Here is a 16,883-nt window from a genome sequence, read left to right as displayed (position 1 = left end):
CGAGGGAACGAGCTGGGGCGCACCCAAGGCGGAGAAGTGAAGGGGCAGGGCCGGGGCGGACGGAGGGCGGAGCCCGCCCGTGGCAGGGAAACGGGGAGCGAAGGAGGACAGAGAGGAGGAGAGCCCTGTGCCCACAGAGCCAGCCCCACCCCCCACCGCGCCCCACGGCAGGTAGTAATATCTATAGTTAAGGTTGCCAGAGGCTTAATTTTAAGACCCTACTTCCTTTTTTTTTTTTTTTTTGACTTTTCTTTCCCAAAAAACACTTTTTTAGTAAGGGGAATACCATGAGGTTGCTCTAGCCCGGCCCCTGCAGAGGAGAGAAGAAGGGAACGAGTTAATAAACCAGGGGGAAGAGAGAGGAGAAGAGAAAATACAACCGAAGAACCCAGGAGTCCTGGCTGCCAGCTCCCCCGCTCTAACCACTACACCCCACACACACCCCAGAGCCGGGGAGAGAACCCAGGAGTCCTGGCTCCTAGCCCCTTCTGCTCTAACCACTACACCCCACACACACATCCCAGAGCTGGGGAGAAAACCCAGGAGTCCTGGCTCCCAGCCCTCCCCACTGCTCTAACCACTACACCCCACACACACCCCAGAGCCGGGGAGAGAACCCAGGAGTCCTTGCTCCCAGCCCCCCTGCTCTAATCACTACACCCCAGAGCCAGGAGAGAACCCAGCTGTCCTGGCTACCAGCTCTAACCACTAGCCCCCACTCCCCACCCAGAGCCAGAGAGAGAGAGAGAACCCTGGAGTCCTGGCTCCCAGCCCCTTCTGCTCTAACCACCACACCCCACACACACATCCCAGAGCTGGGGAGAGAACCCAGGAGTCCTGGCTCCCAGCGCCACCTGCTCTAACCACTACACCCCCCCCACACACACCCCAGAACCGGGGAGGGAACCGAGGAGTCCTGGCTCCCAGCCCGGCCCACCGCTGTAACCACCACACCCCACACACACCTGAGAGCTGGGGAAAGAACCCAGGAGCCCTGGCTCCCAGCTCTAACCACTAGTCCCCACTCCCCACCCAGAGCCAGAGAGAGAACCCAGGAGTCCTGGCTCCCAGCCCCTCCTGCTCTAATCACTACACCCTACACACACCCCAGAGCCGAGGAGAGAACCCAGGTGTCCTGCCCACAGCGGCCCAGCCCCCCAGACCTGTATGAGCGTCCGCGGGGTCGGCTGCTGAATCCACTGTAGAACCGGGCCCGGGAGCTGGTGTAACCAGAACCGCGCCCGCGGTACCGGGCCCGGGGAAAGCCCCGGTCTGTGGTGCTGATGCCGGGCCGGTTGGTCCGCTTGGGGATCACCTGGGGGGCAAGAGGAGGGTCAGAGAGGCCCACGCCGGGGGAGAGGGAAGCAGGATGCAGTGAGGATCAGGGAGGAACTTGCAGGGCAGAGGAGAGAAATGGAGCTCAGCCCAGGCTAAAGAAGGGAAGATGGGGCTGGGGTTCGGGAGCCAGGAGAGAGCCTGGGGTTCCGGGAGGATCTAGGCCCAATCTCAGGATTTGGGGGCCTGAGCTTTGGGGTGCAGGGCTCACCTTGATCTGTCGCCCCCTGAACAGGGATTCGTCTAGCGCCATGGAGGTGCGCACAGACTCCTTGTCGGAGAACTCAATGTAGGCGAACCTGGGGGGGATCCCACATTAGACATCACATAAACCCAGCCCCCCCCCGAAAACCAGCCCACAGGGCCGCAGCTTCTCCTCCAGCCCCTCCCTTATGGTACATGCCCCCCCTCCCGCCGCCCCATGCCCCCCACGATCCCCCAGAATCTCACTCACCCCTTGGGGTGCCCACTGTATTTATCACACAGGATGGTGACACGGTTGACAGACCCACAGCCGTGAAAATGAGCCTCCAACTCTTCGGCCGTTGCCCCGTAATCCACCTGGAAAAGAGGGGGGACTGAGAAATGGGGTCCCCTGAACCCCCCAGCCCCTCCACGGCTCCCCCACTTACATTACCCACGTATATGGACCTAGCATCTGCCTCCATCTTTTCTTCTAAGGACATGATGACTGGGCCAGCTGTGAAGAGAGAACCAGGGGCTTAGTAAGTGGGGGCTGTACCCCAAATCTCTTCCAGGGCACCCCCTTTACCAGAATAGAGAGGGGAAGACCCCCTTTTCTGCACTGGATTTATACAGCATCTGGCATAACTAGTATGGATAAATGTACAAACAGGCCCTACACAAACAACCCAAGGGGTAGCGTTTATGTGGGACCTACCTGAGAGATTCAGAACAGCATGAGTGAGGCCGGTGTTTACATAGGTCCTAAGCAAACCAGATGATAGCATTTATGTAGGTGCTACACAAATAAAAATCAGAGGAGCACAATTCCCATGTGTCTCTGGGCTTTGCCATCCCCACAGGATGGGGGTCTGAGAGTGAACGGGGGTGGTGGTTATTGTTTACATAGGTCCTACACATACAAAAAGGTAGTATTTACACAGACCCTACACAAATAAAATGCAAAGCGGAGTGAATCCCAAATGCCTCCTAGCTTCATGCCTCTGGGGTGGGAGGTTGCAGTTTACATAGGTCCTACAGAAGTACAGTTCAGAACAGCGAGACTCCCACATCTGGAATTCACCACCACCCACATGGTCCAAAGGGTATATTGGAGGGAAGGGATGGTTTGTGTTTACGGAGGTCCTACACAAATACAATTCAGGACAGCGTAGTTCACAGATGTCCCCTAACTTTGCCATGCACAGGGAGCCCAACGGGGTCTCACCATTGCCTGGTGGGGGGCTCATGTTCATCTGCTTCTCCACCTCATTCTGCAGCTCCTTCAGCTTTTCTGCCTCCTCCTCCATCTCCCGCACACGGGCTTTGATGGCCTCCAGCTCCTGAGATGCAGGGGGGTTAGACTGGGGGCCTGATTCACCCCCCCACAGGCATCCGCCACCCCATGTCACCCTCCCCCACAGCTCTGCCCTGCCCTGCCCCTGGACCAACACACCTCCACCCTACCAGGGCCCCCAACAAAGAGCCCAACCTCCAACTCTGCACCCGCACCCCACAGCCCCTTCACCTGCTTAGACCCTGGAGACTAGCCCCACCCCACACCAGATCTGCCCCCCACCCTGTTCTAACCCCCACAGCCTATTGCCCCTCAGGGGTCCGCCTCCCCCAGGGCTGCGCCAAGACTCTACCGGGAGCCTCGGGGCTCGTGCGAGCTTCGTATCGCCCCGCCCCGCCCCGCCCCCTGGCTGGTTCCCGGGCTCCATTAGCTGCATCGTTTCCGATGAAATTATTGATTCCGGCGCGGGGAATTGCGCCCTTACGCCTCCAGGTACACGGTGCCCGCACGGGCGCCCAGACCCCCGGACTGGCCTGGTCCTGCCAGGAGCAGCTACCGCAGCGCCAGCTCCTGGCCAGGGCGCAGTGGGACCCTGAGCCGCGGAAGGAGGCGAGCCGCCGTTCTTGAGCATTACGTAACGGCCAAGTCAGGTCTGCGGGCTCCTGGCCCAGGAGCGATGGAAGCGACAGCGACGAGGTAGGAGGCGGCGCGTCTGCTGGAGAGAAGAAGGCTGAAAGAGACGGAGAGAGCCAGGGCGCAGCTCCCTGGAGGCGGCAGAACGAGACAGCGCTCAGCCGCAGCAACAGGAGACAGGATTCACAAGGAGAAGAGAACGGACAGTGCAGGGATCGCAGGCGGAGTGACCCGAGCGAGACAGGCCACGGCCGGAGCCTGGAGGGGAGGCAGGTGGCAGGCAAGAGTTACGGCCAGGATATAGGAGCGGGGAAGAGAAGAGACAGCGCGGGAGCCAAGAACGATTATCACAGCCCCCTGGCAGAGGGAGACGCTCAGAACCTCTGAAAGGGGAGAACGTGAAACAGAGTGACGGAGAGACGAGAACAAAAGCAGCACCTGCTGCCAGGGATAAATCGAGACTCTCCAGAAAAAAGAACAAGACAACGACAGAGTCGAAGGAGGCAGAGTCCAGACAGAGGACGTTGCGTCTCAGAAACTCTGGAAGGGAGGAAGCTGAAGGGCGCGAGGAAGGAGTAGAATACAGCCAGCGCCCTGCCAGAGTAACAGAACGAGACGCAGCCCAGACAATGAATGAGAGGAGAATTCTGAGAGGGGGAACGTGAAGATAGTGACAGAGCAACAGAACGAGTCATGGTCCAGACAGAGAAATAGACTTGGACCGCTAGAAGGAAGCACGTGGAAAGGCAGCAATGAAGTGGTAATGAGGATGACAACGTGATGGAGCGATAGAACGAGACACAGCCAAATGGGAGGGAAGAAAAGGGAGCACTTGGTTGGAGCGGTAGAATGACAGAGAGCATAGAGACTCCAAACCCAGGATAGAGGCAATAGGGCGAGCCGGGAGCCGGAGAAGAGCGATAGGAGAGGCCTGGACATGGTGACAGAAGGACACGAAAGCCATGGACGGAGGAACAGAAGAGGCCCTGGCGGAGGACAGAAGGATAACAGCTCCCGGCACTGGAGAATCAGATAGATGGGTGCCCTGACAGAGCGATAGACACGAGCCGGCGCCTGGACAGCAAATAGAAACAGGGGCGGGCCCGGACGGAGCGATAGAACGAGCGACGGCTGGAGACACCACAATTAGAACAGAGGCGGGGCCCGACAAAATAAATAGAACGAGCGGCGCGCGACAGCACCAATAACAGGGTGGGGCCCGGGACGGAAGCAACAGACGGAGCTGGTGCCCGAGTGGACAATAGAACGAGGCGGGGCCTGACAGAGGGATAGAAACGACCGGCGCCCTGGACAGCAACAATACAAGCCCGGCGCCCGGGCGGGAGCGACAGAGGAGCCGGCGGCCCGGTGCGGGGCAAGCTCCATGGCGCACGCTCCCCGCCCCCCAAGCGATCACCACGCAACCTAGCTACAATCGCGGGCTCGTACGAGCGGGGCCGTTTTACCGCACAGTCCGGCCCAGCCTTGGGCGACGACTCCGACTCAGAGGCTGAGAGGGCGGGGCCGGGGGCTCGCCAGGGTACACCAGAGCCGCGCGGGGCAGCAGTGGGGGGCGCCACCGGCGCCGCAGGGCCCATTCTGCCCCGGCCGGGGGCCCTGGTGGGGGATCCCGTAGCCGCAGCCCCGGGTCCCGCAAGCGGGTGCGCTTCGCTGATGCCCTGGGGCTGGAGCTGGCCAGCGTGAGGTGCTACTGGCCAGCCGAGCTGCCCCAGGTCCCCGAGCGCGTCCACACCCAGCTCCGGCGTGACGCCCTGCGCCACTTTGCCCCTCTGCGGCCCTTCCAGGTAACGGGGGGAGCGGGGGGGTGAGGAGGGGGATGAGAGCTGGGGGGCAGATCCCCAGCTCTGCCCCCCCAGCAGAGTCACCCGGCTCCATGTGACATTAATTTTCTTTCTTTCTCTCCACCCCCCCATCTGTTTTCTCCAGGACCCCCAGGACCCGCTGGCCGGGCGTCTGCCGCTGGCGCCATGTTTCTGGGACCCGCTGGGGCTGCCAGACTTCGGGGCGCGGCTAGGGGCGCAGGGCGTGTGCCTGGAGGGGGTGCGGGCCGGGGGGCTGGGGGTGGCAGGGACCCTGCGGGTTCTCAACCTGGCCTATGAGAAGCGGGTCAGTGTCCGCTACACCTGGGATGGCTGGGCCAGCTACCGGGAGGCCCCCGCTGCCTATGCTGGGCCCTCCGCCGGCCCCCCACCAGGCCCCCCCTCTTACCGCTTCGCCTTCCGCCTGCCCCTGCCCCCCGGGGGCACCCTGGAATTTGCGCTGCGCTGCCACGTGGGGGGCCAGGAGCTGTGGGACAACAACGGAGGGCAGAACTACATCTTGCGGGTCAGGGGGCGGGCCGAGGGCCCCCCCAGCCCCCCACAGGATGGAGACGGGGGCTGGATCCACTTCCTGTAGGGGGCTGCACTCCTAGGGGACAGAGACTGCATGGGGGGGGGCACAACCAGCTCCTCCCAGCCCCCAGATCCACATCCTCTTGGAGGGGGCCCCAGGGGGGGCTGAAACTCCCCCAAAGCCATGGGATGTGGGGCAGGAATAGGGGGTGAGATACAGGCGGTGTGGGGGAGGGGCCTGATGGGTGGAGGTGGTGGGGGAAACAAGTCTAGGATGGAGGGGTCCAGGGGAGGGTGGGGCTAGAATGGGGGTGGAGCTCAGACAAACCAAAGACACCCCCCCCATCAGACACCGCCCCCTGCCCTGTGGGACTTGCACCCCCACCTAGGACATGTGGGGGGGCATTGCATTATAGGAGACACTGACTCACTCCTGGCCCTGCCCCCAGCTTGAGGGCAGGGTCTGGCTGCATTGGGGTTCGGGGGAGACATTGGGAGGCCGTTAACCGCTGGAACTCCCTGCTGGTGGACAGTGCCGGGCTCAACATGCCCCAAGCCAGGACTGGGCAAAGCCACCCCACAATCCAGGCTGGCTGGGCGGGGGGGCTGATCCAGGGGGGGTACCAGGCTGGCTGGGCCCGGGGGCCTGATCCGGGGGAAGGGGGGAGTTACCAGGGCTGGGGGGCTGATCTGCGGGAGAGTAACCAGGCTGGCTGGCCGGGGGGGGGGGGCAGTACCAAGGCTGGCTGGGCCAGCGGGGAGCTGATCTGTGGGGGGGAGTACAGGCTGGCTGCGCCCTGAGGGCGACCAGGGGAAGTACCAGGCTGGGGGGCTGGTCCGGGGAGGCAGTACCAGGCTGGCTGTTTGTGTGGCAGGTTGTCCCCCAGGACAGCAGCCCGGACGGGGCAGGGAAGGTGCCACCGTTCTTCCATGGCATGTTTTGCCAGACACAAGGCTGCCCACGCTTGGCACCCAACCCCACTCAGACGCAGTCCCCTGCCGGGCCCCTCACTCCCGACCTGCAGCCTCTTGCCCCCACCAGCTCTGTGGGTGCCCCTCACTCCCGACCCGCAGCCTGCCTCCCCAGCCCTGCCGGTGCCCTCCACTCCCGACCTGCAGCCCCTGCCCACCAATCTATTGTGCCCTCATCCCGACCTGCAACCCTCCGCCCCCCAGCCCTGCCGGTGCCCCTCGCTCCCGGACCCGCAAGCCCTGCTACCCCAGCCCTGGGGCTCCCTCCCCCACCCTGCCGGTGCCCCTCATGCGACCTGCAGCCCCCGCCCCATCCCCAGCCCTGCCGGCTGCCCCTCACTCCCGACCTGCAGCCCCCGCGCCCCCCCAGCCCTGCCGGTGCCCCTCACTCCCGTACTGCAGCCCCCGCCCCCCGAGCCTGCCGGTTGCCCTCACTCCCGACCTGGCGCCCCACCCCCCCAGCCCTGCCGGTGCCCTCACTTCCCGACCTGCAAGCCCCGCCCCCCAGCCTGCCGGGCCCTGCTACTCCCGAACCTGCAGCCCCCGCCCCCCCAGTCCCTGCCGGTGCCCCTACTCCCGGACCTGCAGCCCCCGCCCCCCCCAGCCTGCGTGCCCTCACTCCCGACCCTGCAGCCCCCGCCACCCCCACCGCTGCCGGTGCCCCTCACAATCCCGACCTGCAGGCCCCGCCCCCCCCATCCCTGCCGGTGCCCCTTCACATCCCGACCTGCAGCCCCCGCCCCCCCCCCCCCCAGCCCTGCTGTGCCCCTCATCTCCCGACCGCGCAGCCCGGGGTATCCTGGCTCTTTACTGTGGGGGCCGGTTTCCCCGGGGCAGCCCGGAGGGCACGGGAGAAAGCAGCCGGTTTCTTCGTCCGGCTGAGACTAGGGTCTGTGTCTGGGAGGACCCAGGGATCCTGGCTCCGGTCAGGAAGAGAAACCCAGGCGTCCGCTGGTGGCGGGTGTTCCGGCTGGGCTCATGTGGCAGCCAATGGCCGGGCTCTGTTCCCTCCCCCCTTAGCCGCGGCCTCCATCCCGGCCCGAGGGGCCAGCCGAAGCCGGGCAGGATCGGGCTGGTGCCGGCGCCGGCCCCGCAGCACCGCAGGGAGGGTGAGTTCGCGCGCCCTCCCCACTGTCCCTGGGTTGAAGCCCCTCCCCTATTTGTGTGCGGGCTCCCTGCCCCTCCGTGGAAGACACCAGAGCGTCCGGCTCCCAGCTGTAACCACCAAAACCCCACTCCCCTCCCCAGAGCCCTGAGAAGAACCCAGGCATCCCGGGCTCCCAGCTCTCTCCCGCACCGGGAGAGAACCCAGCTGGCCTAGGCGCCCTTAAAGGGCCAGTGCAGAGGAACCCGCCCCCCGAGTTCCATTACCCAGGATGCAAGTGGAGCAAGTTCCCAAAACTTGGAGGAAAACTAAAAATCGGAGGAGGAGGGAACGTTTGTGAGTGGGGGAGGGCTGGGGGGTCCTGGGGGCAGCTGGAGGGCAAGGGGCAGAGGGGTGGGCTTTGGGGGGATTCCCCAGAGAGAGAAAGAGGCGGGGGAGATATGGAGGCGGTGTCCCTCGGGTTGGGGAATCCCAGGGGCCAGAGCCCTGAGACAAGGGTTCGGTGTCTCAGAGAACCGAGGAGTCTGGCTCCTAGTTCGCTCCCTGGGCTCTAACCCCACTGGACGTCCTCCTCCTCAGAGCCAGGGCGAAACCCAGGCGTCCTAGCTCCCAGCTCCCCCTCGCTCAGAGCCAGGGCGAGACACCAGGCGTCCTGCTCCCAGCCTCCCCCTCCTAGGGGCCAGGGGGGGGGGGCGGACGCCGGCGGTCGGCGTGGGGCCCCCTCCCTCCAGAGCCAGGGCGAGAAACCAGGGTCCTGGCTCCAGCCTCCCCCTCCTCAGAGCCAGGGCGAGAACCCAGGCGTTCCTGCGTCCCCTGGGGAGACCCAGTCGGCTCGCCTCCCCCTCCTCAGAGCCAGGGCGAGAACCCAGAGCGTCCTGGCTCCCAGCCCTCCCCCTCCTCCAGAGCCAGGGCGAGAACCACAGGCGTCCTAGGTCCCAGCCCCTTCCCTGCTGTAAGCCACCCAGACTGCCCCTCTCACAGAGCAGGGATAAACGGAGTGGGGGATGCGGGTCTCGGGGGTAGAAGCGTCCTGAGGAGGAAATTGGAGGGAGCTGGGAATATGGTGAGGAAAATGTGGGGGGTCGCTGGGGAGGGATGGGAGTCTCTGGGGAGAAGGTGGGTTTGGAGCTGGAGTCTCGGGTTTGGGGGAGCTGGAAGGTTTCCCTGGGGAGAAGGTGGAGGTTGCAGCTGGGAGGGGGCGCTGGGGAGCAGATGAAGTCTCTGTGAGGAGAAGGTGGGGTGGAGCTGGGGGGGTCACGGGAGAGGGATGTGGAGTCTCTGTTGAGAAGAAGGTGGGGGTTGAGCTGGGGGGTCACTGGGGAGAGGGGATGTGGAGTCTCTGTGAGGAGAAGGTGGGGGTTGGAGCTGGGGGGGTACTGGGAGAGGGTGATGGGAGTCCTCTGGGGAGAAGTGGGGTTGGAGCTGGGGGGGTCACTGGGAGGGGATGTGGGAGTCTCTGTGGAGGAAGGTGGGGGTTTGAGCTGGGGGCGGTCACTGGGAGAGGGGAATTGGAGTCTCTGGGGAGAAGGGGGTTGGCGCTGGGGGAAGCTGAGGGTTTAGAGACCCCTCCAAACTCCTCCAGATGGGTTCATATGAGGAGTCTCTGGTGTGAGGGACTGGGGGAGAAGTTGGGCATTTGGGAAGGTATCTGGGCTTGGGGCCATCTGGGGAGCAGCTGGGGATGGGGGGGTCCCCTGGGAAGAGGGGGTGGGGGGTCTCCTGGAGCTGGGATGAAGTGGGGTTGGAGCTGGGGGTCTCTGGTGGGAGAGCTGGGGTGGGGTCCTTCAGTGTAATTAAGGAAGCTGTATTGCTTATTTTAATAAATACCATTGGTTGGGAATTTCTGGTCAGTTCCCTGCCTAAATTAGTCCGCTGCTGAGGAGGGTGATGGCCGGTAACCACCAGGGACTTTGATTTCGGGTGGCAAATCAGGATGCTCTTTCATGGGGGCGGGGTGGGGGGCACCTTTAAGACCAAGGCCCTGCGGTCGGGATATCTGGTCACCCCCAGATTGAGTCTAATTCCTGGTTCTTCACGTTGTTGGGTGTTGTTTGGCCGATGACCTGGTAATTGCTAATCGCTCGTCAGTTATTTCTGTAATGAGGCGCCCATCAATTAATAGTGGAGTGGTAACGAATAGGGGCTAATTTCAGGCCTGGTGTGTTCTTGGTCCAGCTCGGTGAGCAATGGAAAGATGAGGTTCGTCCCAGTGATCTCGTTGATGTAGGGACTGGGCCGTTGTTCCCGTCAATATGATTGAAATGTATCAGTGCTTAGTTACTTTAATTAGATTGATTGGTTTACTTTAATGAGCTCTCTCTGTTCTTTGGGGGACAAGAACTGTTGCCGTACATCTGCTGTACACTAGGAGCCAGGACTCCTGAGTTCTATCCCTGGCCCTGGGAGGGGAGTGGGGTCTAGTTGTCACCCCTCCAATCGGTGACATTTCTCTATTTGTCTGTGACGCGATGATCTTTGAGTGCTACATCCAACCGAGTCCAAACTGTCTGGGAACATGGCGGGAGTTGGGGCAAAGGGCCCCATCTGTTGGGATGAAACCCAGAGACCCAGCAATCCCCTCACGCTGACAACCTGCCCAGCACCCCGCCAGCATCGGGTACAAAGGCTGAGACCCCAAAGCGAGCCGATGGTTTTAGGGAAAAGAGGTTTATGACCATTAATATTGCTAAAAATTAGAAAACCAGCAACTGCTCTTCTACAGTCGCTCCCCAACTTATGCAAGTGTCCGTTCCAGAACGCCATGCCTAACTCGAATTTTGTGTCAATAGGAAACATATACCTGACCATTACACCCAAAAAACCCTCCTGTTTCTAGCATACAGAACTTTTTCCACAAGTGCGGATTTGCGTAAATCAGGTTTGCGTCACCCGAGGGGCGTCTGGACTTAGAGCTCTAAGGTTACCTAGGTTGATGGTTCGTGTGCTCTGATACCGCCGTGTCATACCTTATGCAAATACGCCTCACAGAGCTCCAGCGTTCACGGTTCTAGTTCCCCAGCCACGTTGCTCTTCCACTCATCCACAACAGGGGTTGGTTGGTAAACCTCAAAGGCTGTGGGCTGGAACTGAACTAATGAGGATTCATAGAGGTGACAGCCAGTGGACACATTAGATCACCTAGTTTGGATCACAAGCCATTCAGTTTACCCAGTGTCCCTTTATGTAGCCTTAATAACATGCATTGGACTAGAGTATTTTCCAGTCTGGATTTGAAGAGCTCAGGATACGGAGATGCCACTTCCCTTGGCTGTTTGGGCCAATGGTTTTCTTCTGGAATTGGGGCTCTTTCAAATCGGAATTTGGCTGCATGCTGCGTTCAGCCGTTGGTTTGAGTTCTGCCTTTTTCCTCTAGATTACAGAGCCCTTCAGTACTGGGTGTTGGGATGTAGCCGTCATTGGAGAAGGTGGAAGAATGGAGAACGTTCTTCTAAAAAATGGGGTTCTCCAACGCTCTGTCCTCTGGGCATTGGCTGAGCTGAGGAGGCCCCTAGGTAGGAGTGCGAAGATCTGATTTTGAATTTTACAGTTCACTGTCTATCCTGCCCAGTACCAACAAGCGACGAGCAGCAACCAAAGCAAAGGGTCAATCCATGTGCCGTCGATGGCATCTGCAGACCAAAGATGCGCTGCGTGTGGTTACCCAGGTGGTGGAAGGCAGTGCCTGGTGTCACAGGGAGAGCACCAGAGGCTAGTTCATGCCATGGAGAAGGCCCTCCAACGGTGGCGGCAGGGGGACTGTTGTTGCCACGCCACGACCTGTGCCTTGGAGACGCTGGCCAAATGCACCATCAGTTGGTGCCACAGAGAACGCACCATGGAGACCTCTCTCCAATGCCAGTGGCAGCTGCAGGGTGCCCACCAGCGCCAGGCTGTTGCTCGCACAATGGAAACCATGTTACAAAGCCAGCGGCATCTCCTGGAAGATCAAGAGCGTCTTGCCATTGCCTGCACCACGGAAACGAAGCTCCACCATGAGCAATGTCTTCTGGAAGACCAAGATGGCCGCATTGTGGAAACATTGGCCGAAGGCGCTGATAGATTGGCGCCGTGGGGAGAACATTGCTTAAATGGCCTCTCCGTGGGAACCTGGCCCATTACTCACTTACGGCAGCAAGCAGCCAGATGTGATCAGGAAGAGGTTGCCAATGCGGATCTGTCTCGACTTGATCACACAGCAGTAGGGTGCAGTGATGGCCGGGGATGTTGGGAGCGATTTCTAGGAGTGGTCGGAACCAGGGGCTCTCGGAAGCAGCACAGGCAATAAGCCATTTGCACTTAACTCAAGGGGCTGGCCAAACCCAGGGCTCATTAGCCAACTTCGCAGTGCCAACGGCCATGCCGATTTTCAGTAGGGTTGTGCCAGTCAGTGCTGCCTAGAGCCTCCCTGGCAGCATCAGAGTGGATCGGCTGCGGCGTTCCGGAAAGACGGACAAGCAGCTGCTTGGGGTTGGATAATGCCCGGCCTCCATAAGCGAAAAAATGCACAACCCTCTAGTTTCCAAATCACCAGTCAAATATTTTGTGGTATTAGCGACTAATTAGTACTTATTGGTCAATTATTTAATTAGCCAGTCAATAACCAAGTAATCTGCTCCGCAAGCTAATTATTTTTATAACGATTTGACTATTTCTTTGTTAGCCAGTAAGTTCATTTCTAGAAGCTAAACCCCGAGTAATGCAATCGGGGTTCGATTATTTCTTAGCAGTAATTATGCATTAAAACAAATTGCATTATTAGTCATTATTGTGTGTCTTATCCTAGTGTCCCTGCGGCCTGGTCACAGACACACAACAAGCACCGATGCTGCCCCAGAAAACATTTCCAGGACCGTTCGGCTACGTCCCTAGCTAACGACACCCAAAGACATAATTGTCCCTAATTAGCTAAGGAAGGTAGGAGCTGGTCCCTGAGTCCCCTGAAACACGACAGAAATGAATTCCTGGATTTGTATTTCGTTTGATTATTTGAATGTTTCCGAGTTCTTGAGGCAAGAACTGTGCTGTGTCTCTCCTGCCTGGTGGGGGCTGGGGACCAGGACTCCTGGGTTCTGTCCCTGGCTCTGGGAGGTAGTAGGGTCTACCAGGTTAGGGAAGGGGGTCCTGGGGGCCAGGACTCCTGGGTTCTATCCCCGGCTCTGGAAGGTAGTCGGGTCTACTAGGTTAGGGAGGGTGGGGCTCGGGGCCAGGACTCCTGGGTTCTATCCCCTCCCTTTCACCTGCATGTCTCTCTCTTCCCAGGTCTCAGGCTCCCCAGGGGGACGTGGGGCTGACAGTTTGGGGTTCAGACCCCCTTACGGCAGGTAAGAGCCTTCACTCCCCGTTGCTGTGGGGGTAGGGGGGCAGCAATCACCCCCAAACACCCCTTGGGGGCTGTGGTGTCGGGGGAGGAGACTGCCTGGCTTCCCATAGAGCTCTGGGGCACCCCACAGTACCCTCCTTGCTATCTCCTGCTGATTGTGGCTTGCTCTCTCTCTCCCCATAGCTGTCCCTGTGGGCTGGCCAGCCCGGAAGCCCCAGGCCAAGGACCTCCTGGTGGCGGGGCCAGCCATGCCCCCCAACAAGGAGTCACCGGGCAACCCCAGTTCGCCGGCAGCCCTCATCTGCCTGCCGCCCATCTCAGAGGACATGCAGCTGGTGTGGACCCAGGCGTCCCAGACCAGCGAGCTGGACGGCCACCAGCCGCTGCGCCAGGCCTTCAGCTACTTCCCCTACCCCAGCCTGGCCGACCTGGCGCTGCTTTGCCTGCGCCACGGCCTGCAATTGGAGAAGGTCAAGGCCTGGTTCATGGCCCAGCGGCTGCGCTGCGGCATCAGCTGGAGCGCTGAGGAGATCGAGGAGACGCGGGCGCGGCTGGCCTGCCGCCAGGACCGCCCGGCCTTCGGGGCCCTGCTGGCCCCCGGCGACCCCCTGCCACAAACTGGCAAGGCCCCAGGAGGCAGGGAAGCCCCCGCGGCTGCACACCACAAAGCCAAGCCCGAGGAATCCCCAGGGAGCTGTTCGGCTGTGGCCCGGGGGCCCCCAGAGCCAGGGAGAGCTTCCACAGTCCCCCACCACAAAGCCAAAGAGACGCTGACGCCGCCCCCCAGCCTTTTCCCCACACCGCCCCCTCCGTGCTGGGCCTGGGCGGATTCTCCGGCCGGCGTCAGCCACCCAGACACCGCCTGGGACCTCAGCAAACCCTGCCGGCTGGGGGCAGCCGACACCGCGCCGCCCTCCTCCGGAGCCACCGTCAATGGGGCTGAGGCGTGGGCCCGGCCCGGTCACCCCCACAGCACCCTGGAGGCCCAGCGGCAGCGGAAGAGCCGGCGGAAGAGCAAGGAGCAGCTGGCAGTGCTGAAGTCATTCTTCCTGCGGTGCCAGTGGGCGCGGCGGGAGGATTACCAGTGGCTGGAGCGGATCACCGGCCTGCCGCGGGCAGAGATCATCCAGTGGTTCGGGGACACCCGCTACGCCCTCAAGCACGGGCACCTGCGGTGGTTCTGGGATAACACCGTGCCCCCCGCTGCCGCCCTGGAGCCCGGGCCCCGCACGGACACGGGCCCGCTGGAGCGGTACTGGGCCGCCCGGCAGCAGCTGCGCCAGGACGACCTGCCGGCCCTGTGCCGCGAGTCAGGCATGGGGGCCCAGCAGGTGCTGAACTGGTTCTACTCCCGCTCACCCGAGCCAGCTGAGGTGGTGGTGTGCCTGGGCGAGGAGCCCGAGGACGAGGACGAGGAGGCCGGGCTCATGGTGCAAGACGACGGGGAGGAGGAGGATGACGAGCCGGAGGAAGAGGACCTGGGCACCCAGGAATGAGGAGCTTCGGAGACTTCTCGGAGAGGGTGGGGTTGAGGGGAGCCGACTCGTACGCTGGGGCCCTGTTCTGTCTAGTTCCTCCCTCTGTTCTAGAACCCAATCTGGGTCCTGCATCTTGTTCCCCCTCCCTCTCCGTTCCTGGGCCCCACGTTCCCCCCGCCTCTCCCCAGCTCTAGAACCCGGGTCCTTCTCCCTTTGTGTTCTGGAACTTGGTATCACGCAGTTCTGCTCCCTAGATCATTGTTGTAATTTGCTCTCCGTGCCTCAGGATCCACGTCTGGGTTTGTCTATCCCCTCCTCATCCTGGTGCTCTAAAACAGAGTACTGGCTCCTCCCTGTTCTAGAATCTAGGACCCTGTTTCTCCCCCTTTGTGTTCTAGAATCCCAATCAGGCCCTGGTCCCCTTCCTCTGCTAGAACAGAGAGACACCCTCAAACTCTGCCACAGACCCTAGAACCTGGAGATATTGACCTAGAACCCAGATGCCCAGTTCCCTCTGCCATGCTTTAGAACCCAGATACCATTTCACTCCTGGTTCCCTACTCTAGAACCTAGGTTCTCTGGTTACAGGTTTGTGCTCTAGAACCCTGTACCTTTTGACCAGATTTCTGGATTCAGGTATGCTCCCTTCTCCAGACTTCCCTCACCTCTCCCCTCCTTCAGGTGCCTCTGTTTCTAGAGTCTGCTTGGTTCGTCCCTCCCCGCCCCTTCTACATCACGTTAAGGCCCTGTCCCCCAGAGAGACACGTGTGGCAGGAGCTGGGTGGGGGCAGCATCTGGCCTGGAGGGGGTGGCAGATGGTCTGTGGGGGGCTCCCTGGGTTTGGTTTTACAAACTGGGCAGGAGAAACCAGAGCGGCGGAGAGCAGGCGGGGGGCAGCCTTTCCCTGGCGGCTGTTGGTCCTTTCTGGAGTTGTTAATTTATAATGCCCGGCTGGCGCGAGTTAAAGCGAGGTTTGAAGTTGACCCCCATGCCTATGGCCTGTGTCTGATTGCGGGTGGGGGTGGATGGGGAGCCCGGGGGGAGGGCTTTGGTTCATTCGTTCCCTCACGTTGTCGGTTCTCGTTCCCTCGGCGGTAGCTGGCACACGTCGGTGGGAAAGGGTCTCTGACACTCAGTGGGGGTGGGTCTCCCGTCTCCCCTTCCTCTCCTCTGGGTTCCCCGTCACTTGTTTCCTCCTCTCTTCCCTCATTTCCTCTTCCCCACTCCCTCCTTCAGCGCCCGGCTCCTGCTGCCCCCAGGCCCACCCAGGCTTTGAGAGGTTGGGGTTCCTCCCAACTCCCCTCAAAACCATCCAACCTTTCCCCCAGCAGAACCCCCAAGGGTGGAAGAAGAGCGGCTGAGGGCGGGAAATCAGGTTATGTCTCCCTAGGTTACGGGGGGATTACGGCTGAACCTCAGTTCTCCCACAAACACGCAGCACCCCAGTTGAAAAAGCCAGACATTTATTGTCAATGGGGGGGGCGGTCTGGGCTCCAGGGGGATCCGAGCCATTTGGGGGCATCCCAGCTGGGGGGGACAAGGATAATGGGGGACTGGACTCCAGTGGTGTGATTTCCCCCCCCCCCCCCCCCCGCAATGGCTCTGATCGCAGCTGTGTGTCAGGAGGGATAACAGAACCCTGACCCTAGGGCTGGCTGGGTGGGGAGGCACGTGCATGGGGGGCTGGAGGAATGGGGACCCTTGGGCAGGGCCTGTGTGGGCAAGTATGGGGGGGGCTGTGTTAGACGCAAGTCGGGGGGGGCAGCTGTGATGGGGTGGGAAGGCTCCCCTGGGTGTACGCACATCTCCCTGGACACAGTCGCTCTGGTCCCCAGGGGCCTGCAGGGGCAGAGTCCGTCAGGTGCTGGGGAGCCTGGGCAGTTTCTGTACCCCACATGCTACAGTTGGGGGGCCTGGCTGGCACTGGGGGCCCTGTGGGGAGAGAATCCTAGTGAAGAGACAGAACAGGCGGGGGGAGTCATTCCCCTCTGACTTCCCTCCCTCTGAGTCCCCCCTCCCCAGACCCCTCTTTTGGGGGCTCACCCCCTTGAGCCCCCCTCCCCCACCCCCCTCTGTGTGGGGTGTGACCCCAATCCAGTCTCACTCACCTGCCATGCTGGGAGGGGGTGAGTTGGGGGGTGAATCTTAGCTAGGGGGAGAGAAGAAATTACCCAGAATGCTACAGCCAGATACCCTTAGCCTGAGC

At 61.3% G+C, this 16,883-nt stretch overlaps 3 protein-coding genes across 6 annotated transcripts; 2 read left to right on the top strand and 1 right to left on the bottom strand.

The window, feature by feature from the left end:
• Window positions 1-221: 221 nt before the first annotated feature.
• Window positions 222-2,933, bottom strand: PABPN1 (poly(A) binding protein nuclear 1). The gene is made up of 6 exons (XM_032803344.2): window positions 2,747-2,933; window positions 1,968-2,035; window positions 1,790-1,896; window positions 1,547-1,634; window positions 1,164-1,315; window positions 222-310 (listed from the first exon to the last, which is right to left on the bottom strand). The coding sequence occupies exons 1-6, from the start codon at window positions 2,826-2,828 to the stop codon at window positions 271-273; spliced, it is 537 nt and encodes a 178-aa protein (XP_032659235.1). The 5' UTR covers window positions 2,829-2,933; the 3' UTR covers window positions 222-270.
• Window positions 2,934-3,259: 326 nt separating this feature from the next.
• PPP1R3E (protein phosphatase 1 regulatory subunit 3E) lies at window positions 3,260-6,005 on the top strand. The gene is given in 5 exon segments (XM_075072108.1): window positions 3,260-3,399; window positions 3,487-3,728; window positions 4,764-4,906; window positions 4,909-5,253; window positions 5,405-6,005. Coding segments are annotated over 5 exon segments (1,332 nt in total). The 3' UTR covers window positions 5,867-6,005.
• A 1,806-nt stretch (window positions 6,006-7,811) lies between these two features.
• HOMEZ (homeobox and leucine zipper encoding) lies at window positions 7,812-15,660 on the top strand. Of its 4 annotated transcripts, none has more exons than XM_032803342.2 (3): window positions 7,812-7,883; window positions 13,139-13,200; window positions 13,383-15,660. In XM_032803342.2, exon 3 carries the CDS (start codon window positions 13,448-13,450, stop codon window positions 14,693-14,695), a length of 1,248 nt encoding a protein of 415 aa, XP_032659233.1. In that variant the 5' UTR covers window positions 7,812-7,883; window positions 13,139-13,200; window positions 13,383-13,447; the 3' UTR covers window positions 14,696-15,660. The 4 variants fall into 4 exon arrangements, with proteins under 4 accessions (XP_032659233.1, XP_074928484.1, XP_032659231.1 ...); XM_032803340.2 differs by lacking the exon at window positions 7,812-7,883 and adding an exon at window positions 9,798-12,424; XM_032803339.2 differs by lacking the exon at window positions 7,812-7,883 and adding an exon at window positions 9,798-12,793.
• The last annotated feature ends 1,223 nt before the right edge of the window (window positions 15,661-16,883 follow it).

Source organism: Chelonoidis abingdonii, chromosome 14 (assembly GCF_003597395.2).
Source record: "Chelonoidis abingdonii isolate Lonesome George chromosome 14, CheloAbing_2.0, whole genome shotgun sequence".
NCBI lineage: Eukaryota > Metazoa > Chordata > Testudines > Testudinidae > Chelonoidis > Chelonoidis abingdonii.
Note: the sequence above shows the minus strand (reverse complement) of the source record. Positions and strands in the feature narration are given on the sequence as shown.

Coding starts and splice junctions, on each gene's coding strand:
- PABPN1 (XM_032803344.2), bottom strand. CDS start 2,828: ATGGAGGAGGAGGCAGAAAAGCTGAAGGAGCTGCAGAATGAGGTGGAG. Junction 2,036..2,746: donor GAGCCCCCCACCAGGCAATG/GTGAGACCCCGT, acceptor CTCTCTTCACAG/CTGGCCCAGTCATCATGTCC. Junction 1,897..1,967: donor GGTCCATATACGTGGGTAAT/GTAAGTGGGGGA, acceptor CCTCTTTTCCAG/GTGGATTACGGGGCAACGGC.
- HOMEZ (XM_032803342.2), top strand. CDS start 13,448: ATGCCCCCCAACAAGGAGTCACCGGGCAACCCCAGTTCGCCGGCAGCC.